The following is a 15,955-nucleotide window of genomic DNA, read 5'->3' as shown; positions in this document are numbered from 1 at the left end:
CTAAACACAAAGTGTTGATGTTGACAAAAACGTGAGAAAAGAAAGACTTGGCCCACTCGATTCCAAGAATCAGAAAGAAAATTTTTCATTGATCGAAAAATGTGGATAGCAAAATTGATAACATAAGAGTGCACTGCGACAAAAGTAAAAACACAACAATTCCAAAACTGCCCTTGCTGAGTCCAACACTAAGCATTCTGGTAATGATGCAGTTTGTACAGCAAAACTTTTCCGGCAGCGTTTCCCATAGCCATGAAACCACCTCCGGGGCTGAAGTCTAGGCAGCGAGGGTAATGCATTGTGCTGTTTGGTGGTGGCCAGTTTGAGAAGACTGTTAGGGACGGAACATGGACCAGCTTTATACTGTTTTTGTTCATCGTTGAGACTATAGCTAGAATCTGAGCATCATGGTTGAACTTCATGAAATCTATTTTGGAAGTGAGATTGTCCACTGTCTTTATGGGCTTTCTCTTGCCTCCCACGAAGTCAGATTTCTTGTAAATGTTTACTATCCCTCTGTCGGTTCCAGAGGCAAACAATGCTCCGTTTAGCGAACTACATAGAGAAGTGCCACATGTGCTGCCTTCATCCACGCCCTTGTATAAGCATTTCATTGTTCTCAAATCCCAGACGTAGACTTGCCCATCGCCTCCTGAGCTCAGTAACTGCTTCCCATCATCACTGAATGCCAAGGACCTGACTGAACCATTCATCTTTAGGGTTCCCGTCAGCTCTTTTGTTTTTGTCGACACAAGTAAGATGTAACCTTCGTTACCCACAAAGGCTATGGTGTTAGAGTCTTGTGACACCTCAAACTGTTCCAAGCTTTTCTCCTCTCTACCAACCAAAGGGCCAATTTTGTCAAACTTTGCCTTCTCCAAATCAAAGCTGTAAAAGAACTTTCTTCTTCCGGAGACAATGACCTGAGAGCCATTAGGCAAGAAAGCTGCTTTACGAATAGGACAATCCTCAAGAAAAATGCTCTGGATCTTGGTGTTCCTCTTTCCATCTATCTGGAAAAACCTTAACCTTCGATCCAATCCAGCAGTGAGCAGCAGCTGAGCGTTTTGATGGAAGTGGACAGAGTTTATTGGGCCGTTTGAAGGATCTGCTGCATTAGCATCCACGAGCTTTGAGTATTCAAGACGACCAGCACAAAGCTTGTTACCAGTCTTCAGCACAAGATCTTCATTTGTTCGGAGGATATCATCAACTCCTCCATCCAGGGTATCATCATCATCATCTGAAGACTCACCATCAATGATTTGGGAATCTGGCCGAGCCCAATCAGTGCCAGGGTTTAGTTTAGCATGATGAGCCCTCAGCCTTGCAATATACTCAGACCCAGAGATCAAGCCCTCATTTTCCTCCTTCCTTAGCTTCCTCAGACGGTTGACACTAGCTATATTAATATTGATCTGTTTCTCTTCTTCATCCTCCCAAGCAGCTTGTCCCTTTTTAATTCCCACAACTTGACCATTATCTTCATCAGAAAGCTGTTCGTCTTCATCATCATCATCATCATCATCCTCGTAATCCGGAATCTGCCTCACAGCAGAACGGTCTACATGAAACAAAGCAGAACCATCTTCTGTTTCTTCTTCCTTACCAAACGTAACAGGGGAGTAGAGTGACCCAAATAACGAATTCTCAAGCTTTTTCATTTGAACCAGTTCCGATTCTTGTAGCTTCTCTGTCTCCTTCTCCGTCTTTCTTCTCTTCCCTCTAGTGTCATCATCGGACACAATCTCTTCCCCATCTTCAAAATCTCTGTCCTGTTTCTTGAGCTCCTCTCTTTTTTTACCTTTACTTGCCGGAGCATTCTGAGATAAGAAGCTCATCTCTCAATACCACAATATCCACAGCTGCATAAAACGGCAACAACGATAAGATTCGCACCCAAGCTCGTTATCAAACTCAAATTAACACCTGATTTAAGGAAGGGTTACTACGGAAGCTACTACTTTGACCTAGTTCATCCAAAATTTTGATTACAACGAAGAAGCAGGAAACAACTTACAACGTTGACGAGCAGAATCCTTGTAGCTGGTAATTGTCGGCGAGAGAGCGAGTTGTCTCTTCTGCTTCGGAAAGATTTAGGGTTTTACAAGTTCATTTTCCAACATAAAAAATATTACAATAAAAGTTGGAAAATTTCGTTAATACAGCCTTTAATGGGTCAACGGGTTTTATGTCCCTTGAAAAAGCCCATGGGCCACGAGACAGGCGAGAATAAAACAATTACAATGTCACTTTGGTAATTATCGCAAAGTATATGCCCTGTTTCATTAGATTCCATTTGCCCAATAAAGGCCGAGGCTCGAGAGTTAATATCTCCTCCTCATAGTCATTGGTGCTTTTTTGGTTTGGGGCAAGCGTGAGATCGGCTATCAGACATCGCCACTGTCTCTCATTTCAAACGCCGCCGCGATGGAATCGTCGAAGAATTCTCTGATCCCTAGCTTCCTCTATTCATCATCCTCGTCGCCGAGATCTTTCCTCCTCGACCAGGTCCTGAATTCCAACTCCAACGCTGCATTTGCCTCCTCCAATCTCCAGAAATCCCCTTCTCCGGCTCCGGCTGCGCGAGCCTCTCCGACGACGATGCTGTCCCGGAAGAATTTCCTTATTGCGTCTCCCACCGAGCCAGGGAAAGGGATCGAGATGTACTCACCTGCCTTCTACGCCGCTTGTACCGTTGGTGGAATCCTCAGCTGTGGTCTGACTCACATGACCGTGACTCCTCTCGATCTCGTCAAGTGCAATATGCAGGTATGTAATCGTTAGATCCGTTATCTTTCGTATGTTTTCTAAGCTCATGTTTGCGGATCTGTGTTCCTCTGTTGCTTAGGTGATTAGATCTGCGTTGTTAGCCTTGCTTTTCTTCGTTGGATAGATCCGTAATTTGATGTGCTTTAGAGTTTTGGGTTTGTGTTGGATTCCATTATTTGAGGAATTGTTTGATCTCTGTTATACGTATCGAATCTCCGTCCATCCATTTCCATATGACATATCACTTATTTCTATTTCAAAATCCGTCGATCTGTTCTGAGATGTGATTCTTCTTTCTAAATTTACTTAATTGACGTGGTATGTGTGGAATGGTTTGGTCTTGCAACACTGATATGATATACCTTGTGATCCAGATTGATCCAGCGAAGTACAAGAGCATCTCGTCTGGTTTCGGAATTCTGCTGAAAGAGCAAGGAGTCAAGGGCTTTTTCCGTGGATGGGTCCCTACTCTTTTGGGTTACAGTGCTCAGGGTGCCTGCAAGTTCGGATTCTACGAGTACTTTAAGAAGACTTACTCTGACCTTGCTGGACCTGAGTACACTGCCAAATACAAGACCCTCATCTACCTTGCTGGTTCTGCTTCTGCTGAGGTCATTGCGGATGTTGCACTTTGTCCATTTGAAGCTGTCAAGGTCCGTGTTCAGACCCAGCCTGGATTTGCCAGGGGAATGTCTGATGGATTCCCCAAGTTTGTCAAGTCCGAAGGATTTGGAGGGTGAGTGGTTCAATGCCATTTGCATTCTCTCCCTTACTACATCTAGCCTTTTTGTGTCTGATTTCTTCTTTTTCTGCAGCTTGTACAAGGGTCTTGGTCCACTCTGGGGACGTCAGATTCCTTGTAAGCCTCTATTTTGCAAATTTCAATTTTTTTTATGTGTTCATAAAGCATACGTGATTCTTTAAAACCAAAGTGTGGTGATGACATTTGCATATGTTACAGACACTATGATGAAGTTTGCTTCCTTTGAGACCATTGTTGAAATGATCTACAAGTACGCAATCCCCAACCCGAAGAGTGAGTGCAGCAAAGGTCTGCAACTTGGTGTGAGTTTTGCAGGAGGTTACGTTGCTGGAGTGTTCTGTGCAATTGTTTCTCATCCAGCAGACAATTTAGTGTCATTCCTCAACAATGCTAAGGGAGCAACCGTTGGAGATGTAAGTCACTATGTCTAAATACAATAGAGGAAAACTAGAATGGCTGCTGTTTAGTAGTAGAATACAAAGAAACCATTGATTTCTGTTGCGGTAGGAATAGTATTTAAATTTTGTTAATGAATTGTTGCAGGCGGTGAAGAAGATAGGTATGGTGGGACTATTCACAAGAGGGCTTCCTCTCAGAATTGTGATGATCGGGACATTGACTGGAGCACAGTGGGGATTATACGACGCCTTCAAAGTGTTTGTTGGCCTGTAAGTTCCTCTCTCTCTTAACATACTTCCTTAACTTGATAATTTCAAAACGCAAAACTCTTAATTCTTTTACTCTGGTTCAGGCCAACCACTGGTGGTGTTGCTCCAGCTCCTGCCATCGCAGCTGCTGAAGTCAAAGCCTAAACAATGACGAAAAAAGGGTTAGGAGTTCGATTGGGTAGGATTTTTGTTTGGAAAAATAAGAGAAACTATACGATAATGAGGAAGATTGAGTAAGCTCAATCTCTTCCTGATTCGAACTTTATCATTTTTGTTTTTGAAATTTGTGTTCTTGAATTCAGGATAGTGTTCTATCTCTCTCTCTATCTCCATTTCACATACTCGCTGCCCATTATTTCTTGTCTTTTTTTGTTTGTGTGATGTAATCTTAAAAGATGAGAGGTACACACTCGAAGATAGAGAGAGTGGGCACACCCACTTACTACCTTTTTCGGTTTCATTAAAAAAATTCATTTTGATTACTGGTTTGTGTTTCATTTGGCTTAATATGCGTTGTTCTCGATTTTACAAGCATCAGTGCATCACAAATTCAAGCATGGACACTGAATTTACAAGAATACAAGAAACAATTATTACATTTAGTCGCCAAATGATTATCAAAAATAAATACAATATTATAAAACTTATCGTCGCCCACCGTGGGGCTCGAACCCACGACCACAAGGTTAAGAGCCTTGCGCTCTACCAACTGAGCTAGACGGGCTTGGATGTTTCTTTTAACTCATCCGAGTAAATAAAACGTTTGATTGATGAATCACGTATTGCCTGATTTCTCATAAGACATTCGTTGGCAATGATATTTTGAGGCGTTATGCACTGTGTTGATATAATATGGCCGAGATGCATATGTTTCAACCAAGAGAACCATATTATAATTTGTTTGTAAATTGTAAAAATAACAAATTCAACTGGTATACAAAATAGCGTACAAACTGGACTCTATGATGCGAATACGAATTATCATACTACAATACGAATTAAATTGTCTAGATGATTTCTATTTTCTGAAGCCAAATATTCAACCATTTAAGAGGTTCCAAAGAAATGCTCAAAAATTGAAAACAAAAGGAATCTACAAGTTTCCTAATGCTCTCCTCCAGATTTTGTAAGCGGATATAAAATTAACGATAAACGAAAAAACTATTAAAAATCAAGTTAAACACATTACCAATCACACCCTAACACCTAGTTTTTTGCTTACCCAATTATAATCACACGATAAAGGGGTAAAGACGAATCTACTTTTTAAGTGAATACGGACGATAAAGCATCTACCAATTTATGCAATCTCAATGACATCAACTAAAAGACATGACAATTAAAACAGAACGAAAACTTATAAGCAAAATCCATATTACTCTTGATCAATAACCTTAACTAGACACACACTACGACAACAACAAATAAAAAAACAGGCAATCAAACTAAAAAGAGAAGCAAACACAACAAAGAATACCAAAAGTATGTAAAAAGAGAATGCAGATAAAACCATAATAAGCAGAACGGAGAATCAAAATAAAAGAGACCTCCATGACTATGCATGCTCTCACAAGACATTACGCAAAACCAAAATAACTCTTTAAAATGTGTCCTCTGCAACACCAAAATTAAAGTGTGTTCTCTAATTCTTACAAACTTTGAAACTGTGTTTAACTGCTAAACACAAAACAGCACCGTAGCAAGTTTTCTCACCTTCAGTTCACTAACTTAACGCTTCTTCTTGCTGCTTGCTTTTGATACGTTAGACTTAGGTGTTGCCACCAAGTATACGAAACAAACCACCATGGAAATGACGGAAACGAGTGATCCATATTTCACCAGTAACCTCTGCAACAATTGAAACATGGTCAGATAATTGTAATATTTGATGATTTCACAGGGAGGTAAGAATGACAAATCAAATTACCTTGGCCTGAGATTATTTTAGCAGCATCAAGAGCAAAATCCATGACACAACACAAGATAACAATGAAGTCAATAATGTGATGACAAAAAAAAGAGATGAGGAGATGATTGAAAGAACATTTTTTAAAAAATCAAATTTACCACGTCAAGCATCTTCGTTGGAGGTTTGTCAGCAAGGATGTCTAGGGGTAGTAGTGGAGTTGAGTAGGCTTCCTACAAACAAACAAAACCATAATACATAATTGTATCACATAAGCAGATTTTTTTGTAAAACAATAGTCGCTACAAGAGAAGGTAAATTGGGGAGGATTATAAACTTATAAAGCTTAGTTGCATCCACCAGTTCCAGGAACTAGAATGAAGGGGAGATTAAAAATGGACCAAACCTGTAGAGCTGGCTTTGTGGGAATGCGGAAAGTAACGACAGCAGGAGCACCGTAGAAAACTCCTTTAACCTTAGCCTCCAATTCGAAAGAGTGAGACAGGATACCTCCTCTGCACACCAAATATCAGATTAGAGGGGAAAAGAAAAGCTAAAGCAGCCACAAAAACATTTATGATCGAAGAAGAAACTCACGCATCAAGTCTTTCCCATGATTTAGAAGTGTTTCCATTAACAACTTCAAATTTGGCTTTATCCCAGCTACTATCAATCAGAGTCACGTCATACGCCGTCCTGAGAACAAATACCAAAAATATCTAGCACGTTTAGCTGACATTCACGATTTAAATCTCAGACCTCGTAACAGGCAGGCACAAAATTCAAAAACCAAATCCACAATTCTGAGGAGAAATGGGATCAGATCAAATGGCATTTCGTTTCCTAAATACCACATCATACGATAGATCTAAGAATAGCTCGAGCATAATCACCTAATTCTACAGTAACCAATCTCTACATGCAATTATAGAGAATCAGAGATTAACACGGATCGGAAATGGAATCGGATTGATAAAACCGATTGGATAAACGAAACTAGATGAGAGATAGAGAAACTCACGAGGATCCTTGGTTGTAGATATCGAAAGAAACGGAGACGCGTTCGGCGCCAGATTTGAGCCTGTTAAGAGTGGCTTTCTTGTGGACCACCATGAACGGCACTTCTTCCGAGGTCGCAAACGTGGCAGAGACGAGCATGAAAACCGCCATGGCGGAGATCAGAAGCTTAGCTAAGGCGATGGCCATGGTGTTTGATCTTCGACGATGTAGTTGCTAAGCAGATGCGAAAACTGAAAACAGATCTACGAATGTTTTCCTCAGCTCATAAAACCTCCGATGACTGATATAACACCCACTACGACACCACCACCCACAGAAATAAACAAAAAAAAGTCAATGATAAGCCCAATTGTTTTTCACCTGATAATAGGCCCACTTAAACAGGCCCATTATGTTTTTTTTTTTTGGGTATGATTAATCTATTGTCCAAATTAAAAGAAGTGCGTAATTAAATATCTAATTTTGGGATCTAAATCTGCTGAGCTGCTCTGCTATTAACTAAGATAGTGTGTAGTAGACTGTAGAAATGTGTTAGCACTTAGGAGTACAAGAATGAAGATATTCAACTTGTAACACACAGCCTGTATCCTGCCACATTTTAACATGTTTCTACTCTCACACCACATTTTGATAGACTAATATCAATCTAGAAAATCATCTTTTTGTCATATATCGTATTATTATAAAGTGTACGCAGCTTGCAGATCTTTAAACGTAATAATGGTTTATACAAGCCAACGATTCATTCATTCAAGAACATATTGACCCATACCAACAACAATAGAGGTTTTTGTTACCATAATCAAATATTTTCATTCCCTAATTAATTTATATATGTTGGAGTAAGAAAACAGGGTAAAAAAGGAGAGAAGTGATTCAGTTAATCAAGGGGGCGGCGGGAAGGTTAAGGAAAGAAGTCAACGAGAAAGTACTAAAACAAAAACACAAGAGCCAATAGAAATAAGGCAAGTGGGAATATGAATTACACAGCTTTCCATAATTAAAACTTGGATTAAACCGGAAGGCATGTGCCATTTCTTTTCATTTTTTCGTGGTTGATTTAATTCACGTATCTATATATCTCTACCCATTTGCTCATTGAACAGAGAGCATGTGGGTGGATTGCATCGAACTCTGAAACCTAAGTGAATCTTCTCTCCCCATCATTCTTTGGAACCTTCAAACTTACCTTCCCTCACATGCTCTCTTCTTGTTGCCTCTCTCTGAGATTGTCTTCCTTTTTTTTTTATATTACTCTTAAGCTTCCAAAACTCGGATCTATATATACGCTTCAGGTTGTTCCAGAGACTCTATGTTTTAGGATTTATCTGTCAATGTTTTGTATGTATGTATGTATCCGCATATGTTGTAGGATGATTTTGTGAGGAAATAAAAACAAAAAGCATAGCAGAGAGAGAGAGCATGGGGTGTGCTACATCTGCTTATGCTGTTGTCGGAAGGAAGAACAAGAAAAGGATCATCCAAGAATCCGTTGTGTTTGTTCTTCAGTTCCGTGTTCCTGTTCAGTCTGATCTTCAGCGTCATCTCAAGGGCGTTGCTCCTAAGGCCACCGTCGATCGATTGACATGTCTAAGGAATCAGATTCAGTTGGTAGCGGAGGACACAGGTCTAAAGATGTGAAACTATCTTCTCCCCTCTTCTTGCGTGTTAAGAAAAAGGTTTCGTATTCTGAAAACATATTCAAAATTTTGGTTGGAAGTTGCAGGGGGTTCTGCCGTCTCTGAGCTGCGTACAGCTTTGGAGGAGTACCTGTCTCTTCTAACCAGTCTCGTCAAGAAAAGTTAGTTCGGGTTTGCAAATTTTGATTTAAGTAAACAGAGTCGTATGTTGTAAATCAAATGGTAACATCAGAATATATATATATATATATATATATATATATATATATATATAACAATACAGAGAATGATGGAATGGAGGGATGCGTGGAGTTCAAATGGACAACTCTTGGAGATGGTCGACGAGTAAGTCCATTTCTTTGCTCAAATAAAGCCGATACTAATGATTTGGATTTGTTTCTTCTGCACTCTTTAACACGTGACGGTATATACAGGCAGAGATATGTTTCACAAACCTTTGGATGGAGATATTGACAGTGATTCACATGATGACTGCTTTGGCTTTGACTGAAGCTAACTCTCTCATGATTCCAAAGGATTGTTCTGATTCTGGCAATGGCGTCCGTGTGGTCTCCTCTGGTTTGGCCTCTTCGTTCTTCACACTTTTATTCACTTACAATCTGCTCTATTTACAAACATAGCTAATTACTCAGTCGCTTTCACACAGATTGCAGGAGAGATGCAGTTGACTTGCTGCTCAAGGCGTCTGGATACTTGGAGTTTTGCGTCCGAGAGATTCTGACTCGCTTTCCACCTGAAATAAAGTATGAAACAACAAAAACAGAAGATCTTCAAACAAGTTTGATATAGATACTTACATAACTTCAAATTTACAGGACTAAATTGCCAGATGATATGCAGGAGAGTGTAATGCAAACTCTCTCTATCCAAGCACTTGGCCAGGTACTATATACAAACTTTAAAACCGTGCCTCCTAAAAGTAAATGTTGTATGGATTTTAATTCGTAAGTATGATCGAATCTCACTGCAGGGAACTGAGATTCAACTTGGGTTAGCAGTTGATAGCCAGAAAGCAACACTGTCTGTGAAGAGGAGACTTGCATGTGAGCAAGTCATCTATTTCACTCAGGTCCTCCTCATAGTTTTGTAACCTTCATCTTTTCATTGGGCCATGCATTTACGGAAAATCATAGTTTATTTGCTTTAATCTCTAATTGTTTTCCTGTAAATGATCTAATTATCATTGCAGGCATATCACTGCTTGTCTGATTGTGAAGCAGTTAGCCATGGATGCGCCAAGAAGCTACTCCGGTTTATCTACTGGAAGTTTCTGGAAGCAAAGGTATGTTTATAATGTATACATATGAAAGCTACCGTTGAAAGGGATGGAACTGCTCTGTTATCTCATAAATGAATTTGTCTGTTATGTTCTGTTTCTCTTTTAACAGGCTGCCGCATACTACTACCATGGACTGGTAACGGACAAAGGAACTGAGCCATCTTGCCACGTGATTGCGGTGTGTTGTTTTCTTGCAGCTGCAGAGATTCTAGGAGAAAGCAAGAAGGCCTGCTTTAGCTTCTGCTTGGCTCCTCCTGTCACCAGGTTTGTCTTATTGTATATATGATATAGTCATTCACTGAACATTTTGAATTGTGATTAATTCAGCTTTTGATTTTTTAATCAGGGCTCCTCCTATGTGGGGAGTTATGAAGCATTTGAGCCAAAAGATTCCAGAAGTTGCTTTTAGGAAGTCTCAGACTTATGGATACTTGCTTGAAGAAGAAGAGAAGTAAGCGATATAGTGTTATCTTGTAGAATTTAAAACTTAACTACTTAGAACCAAACAAAATATCTGATGATCGAATATGGTAAACCATACAGAGCAATGCAGTGTTTGCCAGAGCTTCCGGACTTTCAACTGTCATTGAGACCAGACGAGTTTGAACTGCCTGAAATGGAGGATGTATCTTCCGCAGGAAACCAGACCCATTTGCTTAGAGAACATCTTGACAACTCCTCTGAGATTGATGATGATGATGATGCTGACCTTGATCGTTGAGTAAGAAGCACTCTCTACGTATATTCTTTTTGGGTATTTTACCACTTATATTTGTATTTTAGCGTTACATCTTCTACACTAGTTATCTTGTCAGGGAAAAAAATCTGAAACTTGTTTTTACTTGAGTATAGTAATGTAATATCTAAGCAACTAATTTATTTGGAAGGAATAAGAAAAGGATGCTACATGCTGGTAAAGAAGACGTATTTTTTTAGCATATGTTTGGAGAGAAAATGGATGTTGTGCAGCAGTGTGAGGCACCAAGCAGTCTAATTTGGAAATAGCAGGATACGTCACGTGAGCGAGTCACGTGTGCGTGGGTGATGATGAGATGTCGGATTCCGCACGTACCAACATGGAGTGTTTGTTGTGTGAGGCGCTTACAAACGGCACGCAGTTTTAATCGTCTTTATTTGGAAAAAGCAAATAACGAACGACGTCACGTGTGTGTGATGATGAAATGTTGGATTCCGCACGTACCAACATTGTGGAGGTGGTTTGTGATTTCGACGGCGGCGTTGGTGGGTGCTTTCCGATCAAGTCATGACCGGATTTTGTAGTCTCCCAATTTCGGAAAATCAAAGAGAACGAACGCAGGAGAAACTCATGAATGCTTCCGATTTAGACTAAACAAGCGAAATCAGTCGTGACTATTATTTTCCTTTTTTTTTTTTGTGTGGGTACAAATTAGTTAAGCTATAGACTATAGTTTGTAACTTCAAATGCATCATCCATCAGCGATTAAATTATCCGATCGAGTTCCACAACAGAGACTAAAAGAGTCATAAAATTACGATCATCAAACATCTTCCAAAAAGCTAAGCAGATTAGTTAATCATTTGAAAAGTAGGACATGAACACAGATAGCTCCAAAGTTGTACTTAAAAGAGTCATATAGCTGAACAACACAACAAAACAAACCCCAAAAAAGCAGAGATGATATAAAACTCATAAACGGAGAGAAAGGTCGAGATCGAGAGGCTCGTCTTCATCCATGACGCCGTTACCGTCGTTACCAGACAATCCAAATGGGTAGACGTAAGGATACGGAAACGGGAAGGGATCGTAGCCACCACCCATAGCCATCATCATCGCCGTCTGGTCCTGACCGGGTTCGTTTCCAGAAGAAGATCCTTGCATCGGGTTAGGGTAGAAACAAGGGTAAGGACGAAGGAACGCGTTGTCGTCGAGGATGGGTGGAGAGGAATGAGCAAGGACGCCGAGGTTGCGACGAGCAGCGGCGCGTTCGCGTTTGTGAGCGTTCTGGTGACCGCCGAGGGCTTGAGAGGTGTAGAACTTGCGGGGACAGTACTGGCAAGGGAAGAGACGGTGGCAAGTCGGATGAGTTGAAGAGGAAAAAGAGTGTCGTTTGCTCGATGATCGAGGTTTCGAAGGACCCACGAACTGATGGAAAGACGGTGGTGGCTCCGCCATTTTTGAGGGCTACTAAGCTACAGAGAAGAGAGAGAGAGATGAGGATGAGATTAAAAAAGCAAAAAGAGAGAGAGAGAGAGAGTGAAGGATGTGTGTGTGTGGGTTTATAAATATGGGAAGGGTTTAAGCTGTGTGTTGCTTTTTGTTTGTTTGCGTCGTTTGTTGCAGAGAGAATATCTGATTTTTTTGTGAAAATTACTCTTTTGCCCTCATCAGCTTCGTCGTCGTCGTCTCTCTCTGCTCTGCTTTAACGAATTTTCACAGATCCCAATTAATCCTTTTTGCTCCATCCTTGTTCCGTTGTTCGTATCTCTCTACACCAACACGAGCTCCTTTTGTATACTATATTATAATATTTTATAACTATAACCACAATCTCTAATAATGCACATTAAACTTGTTACTCCTTTTTATCCCATATGTTTATTGAAATTGGAAGCCGGTTTTTTTATTTGGTACCGTTTAAGGGTACACAAGGAGCACAATATTCCCTGATGAGAAAAAAGAAAAACATTTGGATTAGTGGATAAGTTAACAGTAGTAAGCAAGTTGTTAATTTGTTTTTATATTTTTTTAAAATCGATTAATTTAAATATCGCCATTGAGGTAATTAAAGAGTAAAGTAAAAGTTGGGTTCCAGATCAAAATCTGCGACGTTGAGAAAAAAAACAGAGAATGGAGTAGAAAGTGAAACTGAGTTATTGTTGATGGGATGAGGACTTCTCTATCGCCCTCTCACACATTTATTAACTTTTTAAAAAACTGAGAGATTGGTTGCTTTTTTAGGTTTTTGTTTTTTGGGGGGGGGGGTGTTGGGAGTGTTACATCATTGACTGCAGCAAACGGGAAGAGAAAATCTGGTAACGACACGTGGTGACTAGACAGTTGTGTGCAGTACAACTTACACAGACGAGTGAGTGAACACTATCTCTCACACTTCAACTCGTTAATATTTTATTGAAGATCCTAGCTACTACCCAACACTTTTGTATTCAAGTTTAAGCGTTTTTTGACTGACGGCACCTTGTTGTTGTTGTGATTTGTGATGCCAAAGAATGACAAGAGACGATAATGTGGGTCAAGTTCCAAGATGGAATTGCCAAACATGGAAGCCTTCTATGTTTCTCTTACCTTCTTTATTCTTTCCATTTTTCTCTCTACTTACTTGTCACCACCTTTCTTCTCTTTTCTCATCATTGCCTTTCCCTTTTCTATTTCTTTTCTTTTTTTTTAGTCCTAATCACACATGTTGGTTCACTTCACCCTTAAACTAAGCTCAACATTATCATACTTGTTGTCTTTTCTTAAGGCCCATTTACTACAAGGAATAAATACTTACAAGGCCTATTGATTTCAAGTAGCTCACCATAGCATTAAGATTTTTATGTTTGTAGTCCATAGTTTCATCCAAACCAAATATGCTAGAAGCCCACTTCTCTCATATTGCTGTTGCACTTTCAAATCAATTTACTTACTATATTGGAACCATTACTTTCTTTAGAAAACAATGTCAACTGATTTTAAAAAGTTTTTTTTTTGAAATAAAAAGTGAAATTATTTATGCGTCTGCCGGGAGAGCGGCGTTTTACAAATAAGTGTCTACATTTCACACATGTAAACTAGTATTAGATTTGGATTTGTGTTGTATTACAACAACGACATTAGAACAGATCTCTTTACATCAAAATCAAAAAAGAAGATAAGATGATGCCTAGTATTAATATATAAGTAATATATATTGTTTTTTTTTTCAGTTATAATATGTTAAACTGTTTGTTTTGTTTGCAATATAACCAAATACCACGTCGTCGTATTTGTTTATGTTTTTTTGTTGCAAATACCAAATTAATAAAGTAAAGTTTCATAGTTAATTATACTTAATTAGGATGGATATTATATAGTATAAGTGGTGTTAGTCAAAGTAAGAAACGACGTTTGCTTGAAATTGAAGCAACACCACATTTAATCTTACCTTTTGGTTGTGTGCTGAAAAAGTAAATTTGCTTTCTCTGTTAAGCATATTCCAAAAGCCCATTGGCAGAGAGCAAGTAAACCTCTTGGCACCCACAATTAACACAGGACTTGTTCACATTCACTTTTCACTTAATGACTCTTCATCATTTCATTACTTAAGTAGCATTTGTTTTTATTTTTATGCAGGTATAACCTTTTTTTTTATTTCTTCTTAATTTGATTACATTTGAAAATCAAGGATGATGCTTCGATTAAAAGCAAAGAAGGACATGTTTATGGTAATATGTGTATTTGTGTGGGAAAGAGGAGAAACTTAGATTGCCTTAATCGATGTTGTCTTTTTGCGGATTATACATTGGAAGATGGTGCACAATGCACATGTGACTTGTCTTTGACCTTCGCCACCATTTTCTCTATTACTTTATTCTCTACAAGATGTATGTTACAATAACATATGATTTGTATTTCCAATCATTATACTGTTCACATATATACATACCCATGTTATGTCCCTACCATGTCCTTGTTACATAAACTATGTTTCAATATTTTGTCTTTCTTACATTTGAGCCTTTCTGTTGGCACACATGATACATGACTTTTTTTTGGTTTTTTTTTTCCAATGATATGAATGGATATCGAACTCGATTTGCGATATGTTGACACAATACCCATGTTAGCATAAACCACTACACTACATAGTTCGGTCGATATATAAGTTTTGGATACGTTCTCTTTATAAATTCATGAATTTCAATCAAACATATATATAGCTTCCATATTATATACTTCTACAACTCACAATGTTACAACAATCATATTGAAGATATTGGATTCTGATAAATTTAACATTTAAAATACGTGTCAATGACAAAAAGGAACATATATGTTTTGATTAAATAAAATGGTTTGGACACGAAGAACTTTAGCTTCTCGACACCCCATGCGATGGCTTCTTCATTTTCCCATATATTTTAATTTCGGTTTCAACTCTTTGTATTGCATTGTCTCTTTGTTCATTGTAACACACCAATTTATAATGTTATATCACTCATCCATCCATTACTTATATAGTAAAACTTCTATAAATTAATACTCGATAAATTAATAATCTCTATAAATTAATAAATTTCTCCGATCCCAAATTGGAACCAGTGTAATTTTAGACATATTTCGATAAAATAATAAGATAATAATTTTTTGAAAATCCTTTGTAAATATATGGTCCCATCAATATTATAAATTAATAATTAGGTAAAAATTTTAAAATACATGTATATATAGACACATTAGTTTTTGATAGATTTTATTTCTAATATTTTATTATATGAAAAATAGTTAGCATTCTCTTTTAATACATAATTATTATTATTTTATTTGTAATTGAATATATAAAATACTAATTATCATGATTAAATCTTATTTTTAAATATTGTTTTGAAAATATTTTCCAAATTAGGAATATCTTTCTATAAATTAATAATTATTAATTTATCGATAAATTAATACCTCTATAAATTAATAGATTTCCATGGTGCCAACATTATTAATTTATAGAGGTTTTACTGTATATAAACTTTATCAACTTGCTATACCTTAAATTTAATACAAAGTTGCATCTTTAATTCCATCTCATAGTAAACAATTTTTCCATACTCATTGATGTATATATATATATAATAAAAAAAAGTATTTGTAATATGTTACTTATGAATTCTAATTTGGTTTGAAAAGAAAGGGAATCGAATTCTCATCCT

General features: G+C 38.1%; 5 protein-coding genes and 1 non-coding gene across 6 annotated transcripts; 2 read left to right on the top strand and 4 right to left on the bottom strand.

Moving 5' to 3' along the window:
- Positions 1 to 60: 60 nt before the first annotated feature.
- Positions 61 to 2,117, bottom strand: LOC17882866 (U3 small nucleolar RNA-associated protein 18 homolog). Its single transcript, XM_006287360.2, has 2 exons — positions 2,021 to 2,117; positions 61 to 1,865 (listed from the first exon to the last, which is right to left on the bottom strand). Exon 2 carries the CDS (start codon positions 1,839 to 1,841, stop codon positions 189 to 191), a length of 1,653 nt encoding a protein of 550 aa, XP_006287422.1. The 5' UTR covers positions 1,842 to 1,865; positions 2,021 to 2,117; the 3' UTR covers positions 61 to 188.
- A 226-nt stretch (positions 2,118 to 2,343) lies between these two features.
- On the top strand, positions 2,344 to 4,685 carry LOC17883691 (mitochondrial phosphate carrier protein 3, mitochondrial). The gene is made up of 6 exons (XM_006287875.2): positions 2,344 to 2,772; positions 3,147 to 3,508; positions 3,588 to 3,631; positions 3,734 to 3,948; positions 4,079 to 4,203; positions 4,287 to 4,685. The coding sequence occupies exons 1-6, from the start codon at positions 2,431 to 2,433 to the stop codon at positions 4,345 to 4,347; spliced, it is 1,149 nt and encodes a 382-aa protein (XP_006287937.1). The 5' UTR covers positions 2,344 to 2,430; the 3' UTR covers positions 4,348 to 4,685.
- Positions 4,686 to 4,854: 169 nt separating this feature from the next.
- Positions 4,855 to 4,927, bottom strand: TRNAK-CUU. Its single transcript has one exon. It is a non-coding gene; the product is annotated as a tRNA-Lys (tRNA).
- A 791-nt stretch (positions 4,928 to 5,718) lies between these two features.
- LOC17883973 (translocon-associated protein subunit beta) lies at positions 5,719 to 7,416 on the bottom strand. Its single transcript, XM_023780627.1, has 6 exons — positions 7,131 to 7,416; positions 6,707 to 6,805; positions 6,516 to 6,624; positions 6,271 to 6,342; positions 6,131 to 6,136; positions 5,719 to 6,051 (listed from the first exon to the last, which is right to left on the bottom strand). Exons 1-6 carry the CDS (start codon positions 7,313 to 7,315, stop codon positions 5,932 to 5,934), a joined length of 591 nt encoding a protein of 196 aa, XP_023636395.1. The 5' UTR covers positions 7,316 to 7,416; the 3' UTR covers positions 5,719 to 5,931.
- A 1,037-nt stretch (positions 7,417 to 8,453) lies between these two features.
- Positions 8,454 to 10,790, top strand: LOC17882799. Its single transcript, XM_006286780.2, has 11 exons — positions 8,454 to 8,756; positions 8,856 to 8,930; positions 9,053 to 9,114; positions 9,204 to 9,348; positions 9,437 to 9,533; positions 9,606 to 9,672; positions 9,761 to 9,859; positions 9,980 to 10,072; positions 10,179 to 10,333; positions 10,416 to 10,520; positions 10,613 to 10,790. Exons 1-11 carry the CDS (start codon positions 8,552 to 8,554, stop codon positions 10,788 to 10,790), a joined length of 1,281 nt encoding a protein of 426 aa, XP_006286842.1. The 5' UTR covers positions 8,454 to 8,551.
- An 806-nt stretch (positions 10,791 to 11,596) lies between these two features.
- On the bottom strand, positions 11,597 to 12,305 carry LOC17882691 (zinc finger protein KNUCKLES). The gene has a single exon (XM_006289085.2). It carries the CDS (start codon positions 12,222 to 12,224, stop codon positions 11,739 to 11,741), a length of 486 nt encoding a protein of 161 aa, XP_006289147.1. The 5' UTR covers positions 12,225 to 12,305; the 3' UTR covers positions 11,597 to 11,738.
- Positions 12,306 to 15,955: the final 3,650 nt, after the last annotated feature.

The sequence above is a fragment of the Capsella rubella genome, unplaced genomic scaffold, assembly GCF_000375325.1.
Source record: "Capsella rubella cultivar Monte Gargano unplaced genomic scaffold, Caprub1_0 scaffold_6, whole genome shotgun sequence".
Classification (NCBI taxonomy): Eukaryota; Viridiplantae; Streptophyta; class Magnoliopsida; order Brassicales; family Brassicaceae; genus Capsella; species Capsella rubella.
The sequence above is the reverse complement of the archived record's forward strand: the minus strand, read 5'-3'. Positions and strand labels throughout refer to the sequence as shown.

Coding starts and splice junctions, on each gene's coding strand:
- LOC17882799 (XM_006286780.2), top strand. CDS start 8,552: ATGGGGTGTGCTACATCTGCTTATGCTGTTGTCGGAAGGAAGAACAAG. Junction 8,931..9,052: donor AACCAGTCTCGTCAAGAAAA/GTTAGTTCGGGT, acceptor ATAACAATACAG/AGAATGATGGAATGGAGGGA. Junction 10,334..10,415: donor TTGGCTCCTCCTGTCACCAG/GTTTGTCTTATT, acceptor TTTTTTAATCAG/GGCTCCTCCTATGTGGGGAG.
- LOC17882691 (XM_006289085.2), bottom strand. CDS start 12,224: ATGGCGGAGCCACCACCGTCTTTCCATCAGTTCGTGGGTCCTTCGAAA.
- LOC17883973 (XM_023780627.1), bottom strand. CDS start 7,315: ATGGCCATCGCCTTAGCTAAGCTTCTGATCTCCGCCATGGCGGTTTTC. Junction 6,806..7,130: donor ATCTACAACCAAGGATCCTC/GTGAGTTTCTCT, acceptor ATTTGTTCTCAG/GACGGCGTATGACGTGACTC. Junction 6,625..6,706: donor TCATGGGAAAGACTTGATGC/GTGAGTTTCTTC, acceptor TTTGGTGTGCAG/AGGAGGTATCCTGTCTCACT.
- LOC17883691 (XM_006287875.2), top strand. CDS start 2,431: ATGGAATCGTCGAAGAATTCTCTGATCCCTAGCTTCCTCTATTCATCA. Junction 3,632..3,733: donor CTGGGGACGTCAGATTCCTT/GTAAGCCTCTAT, acceptor CATATGTTACAG/ACACTATGATGAAGTTTGCT. Junction 3,949..4,078: donor AGGGAGCAACCGTTGGAGAT/GTAAGTCACTAT, acceptor GAATTGTTGCAG/GCGGTGAAGAAGATAGGTAT.
- LOC17882866 (XM_006287360.2), bottom strand. CDS start 1,841: ATGAGCTTCTTATCTCAGAATGCTCCGGCAAGTAAAGGTAAAAAAAGA.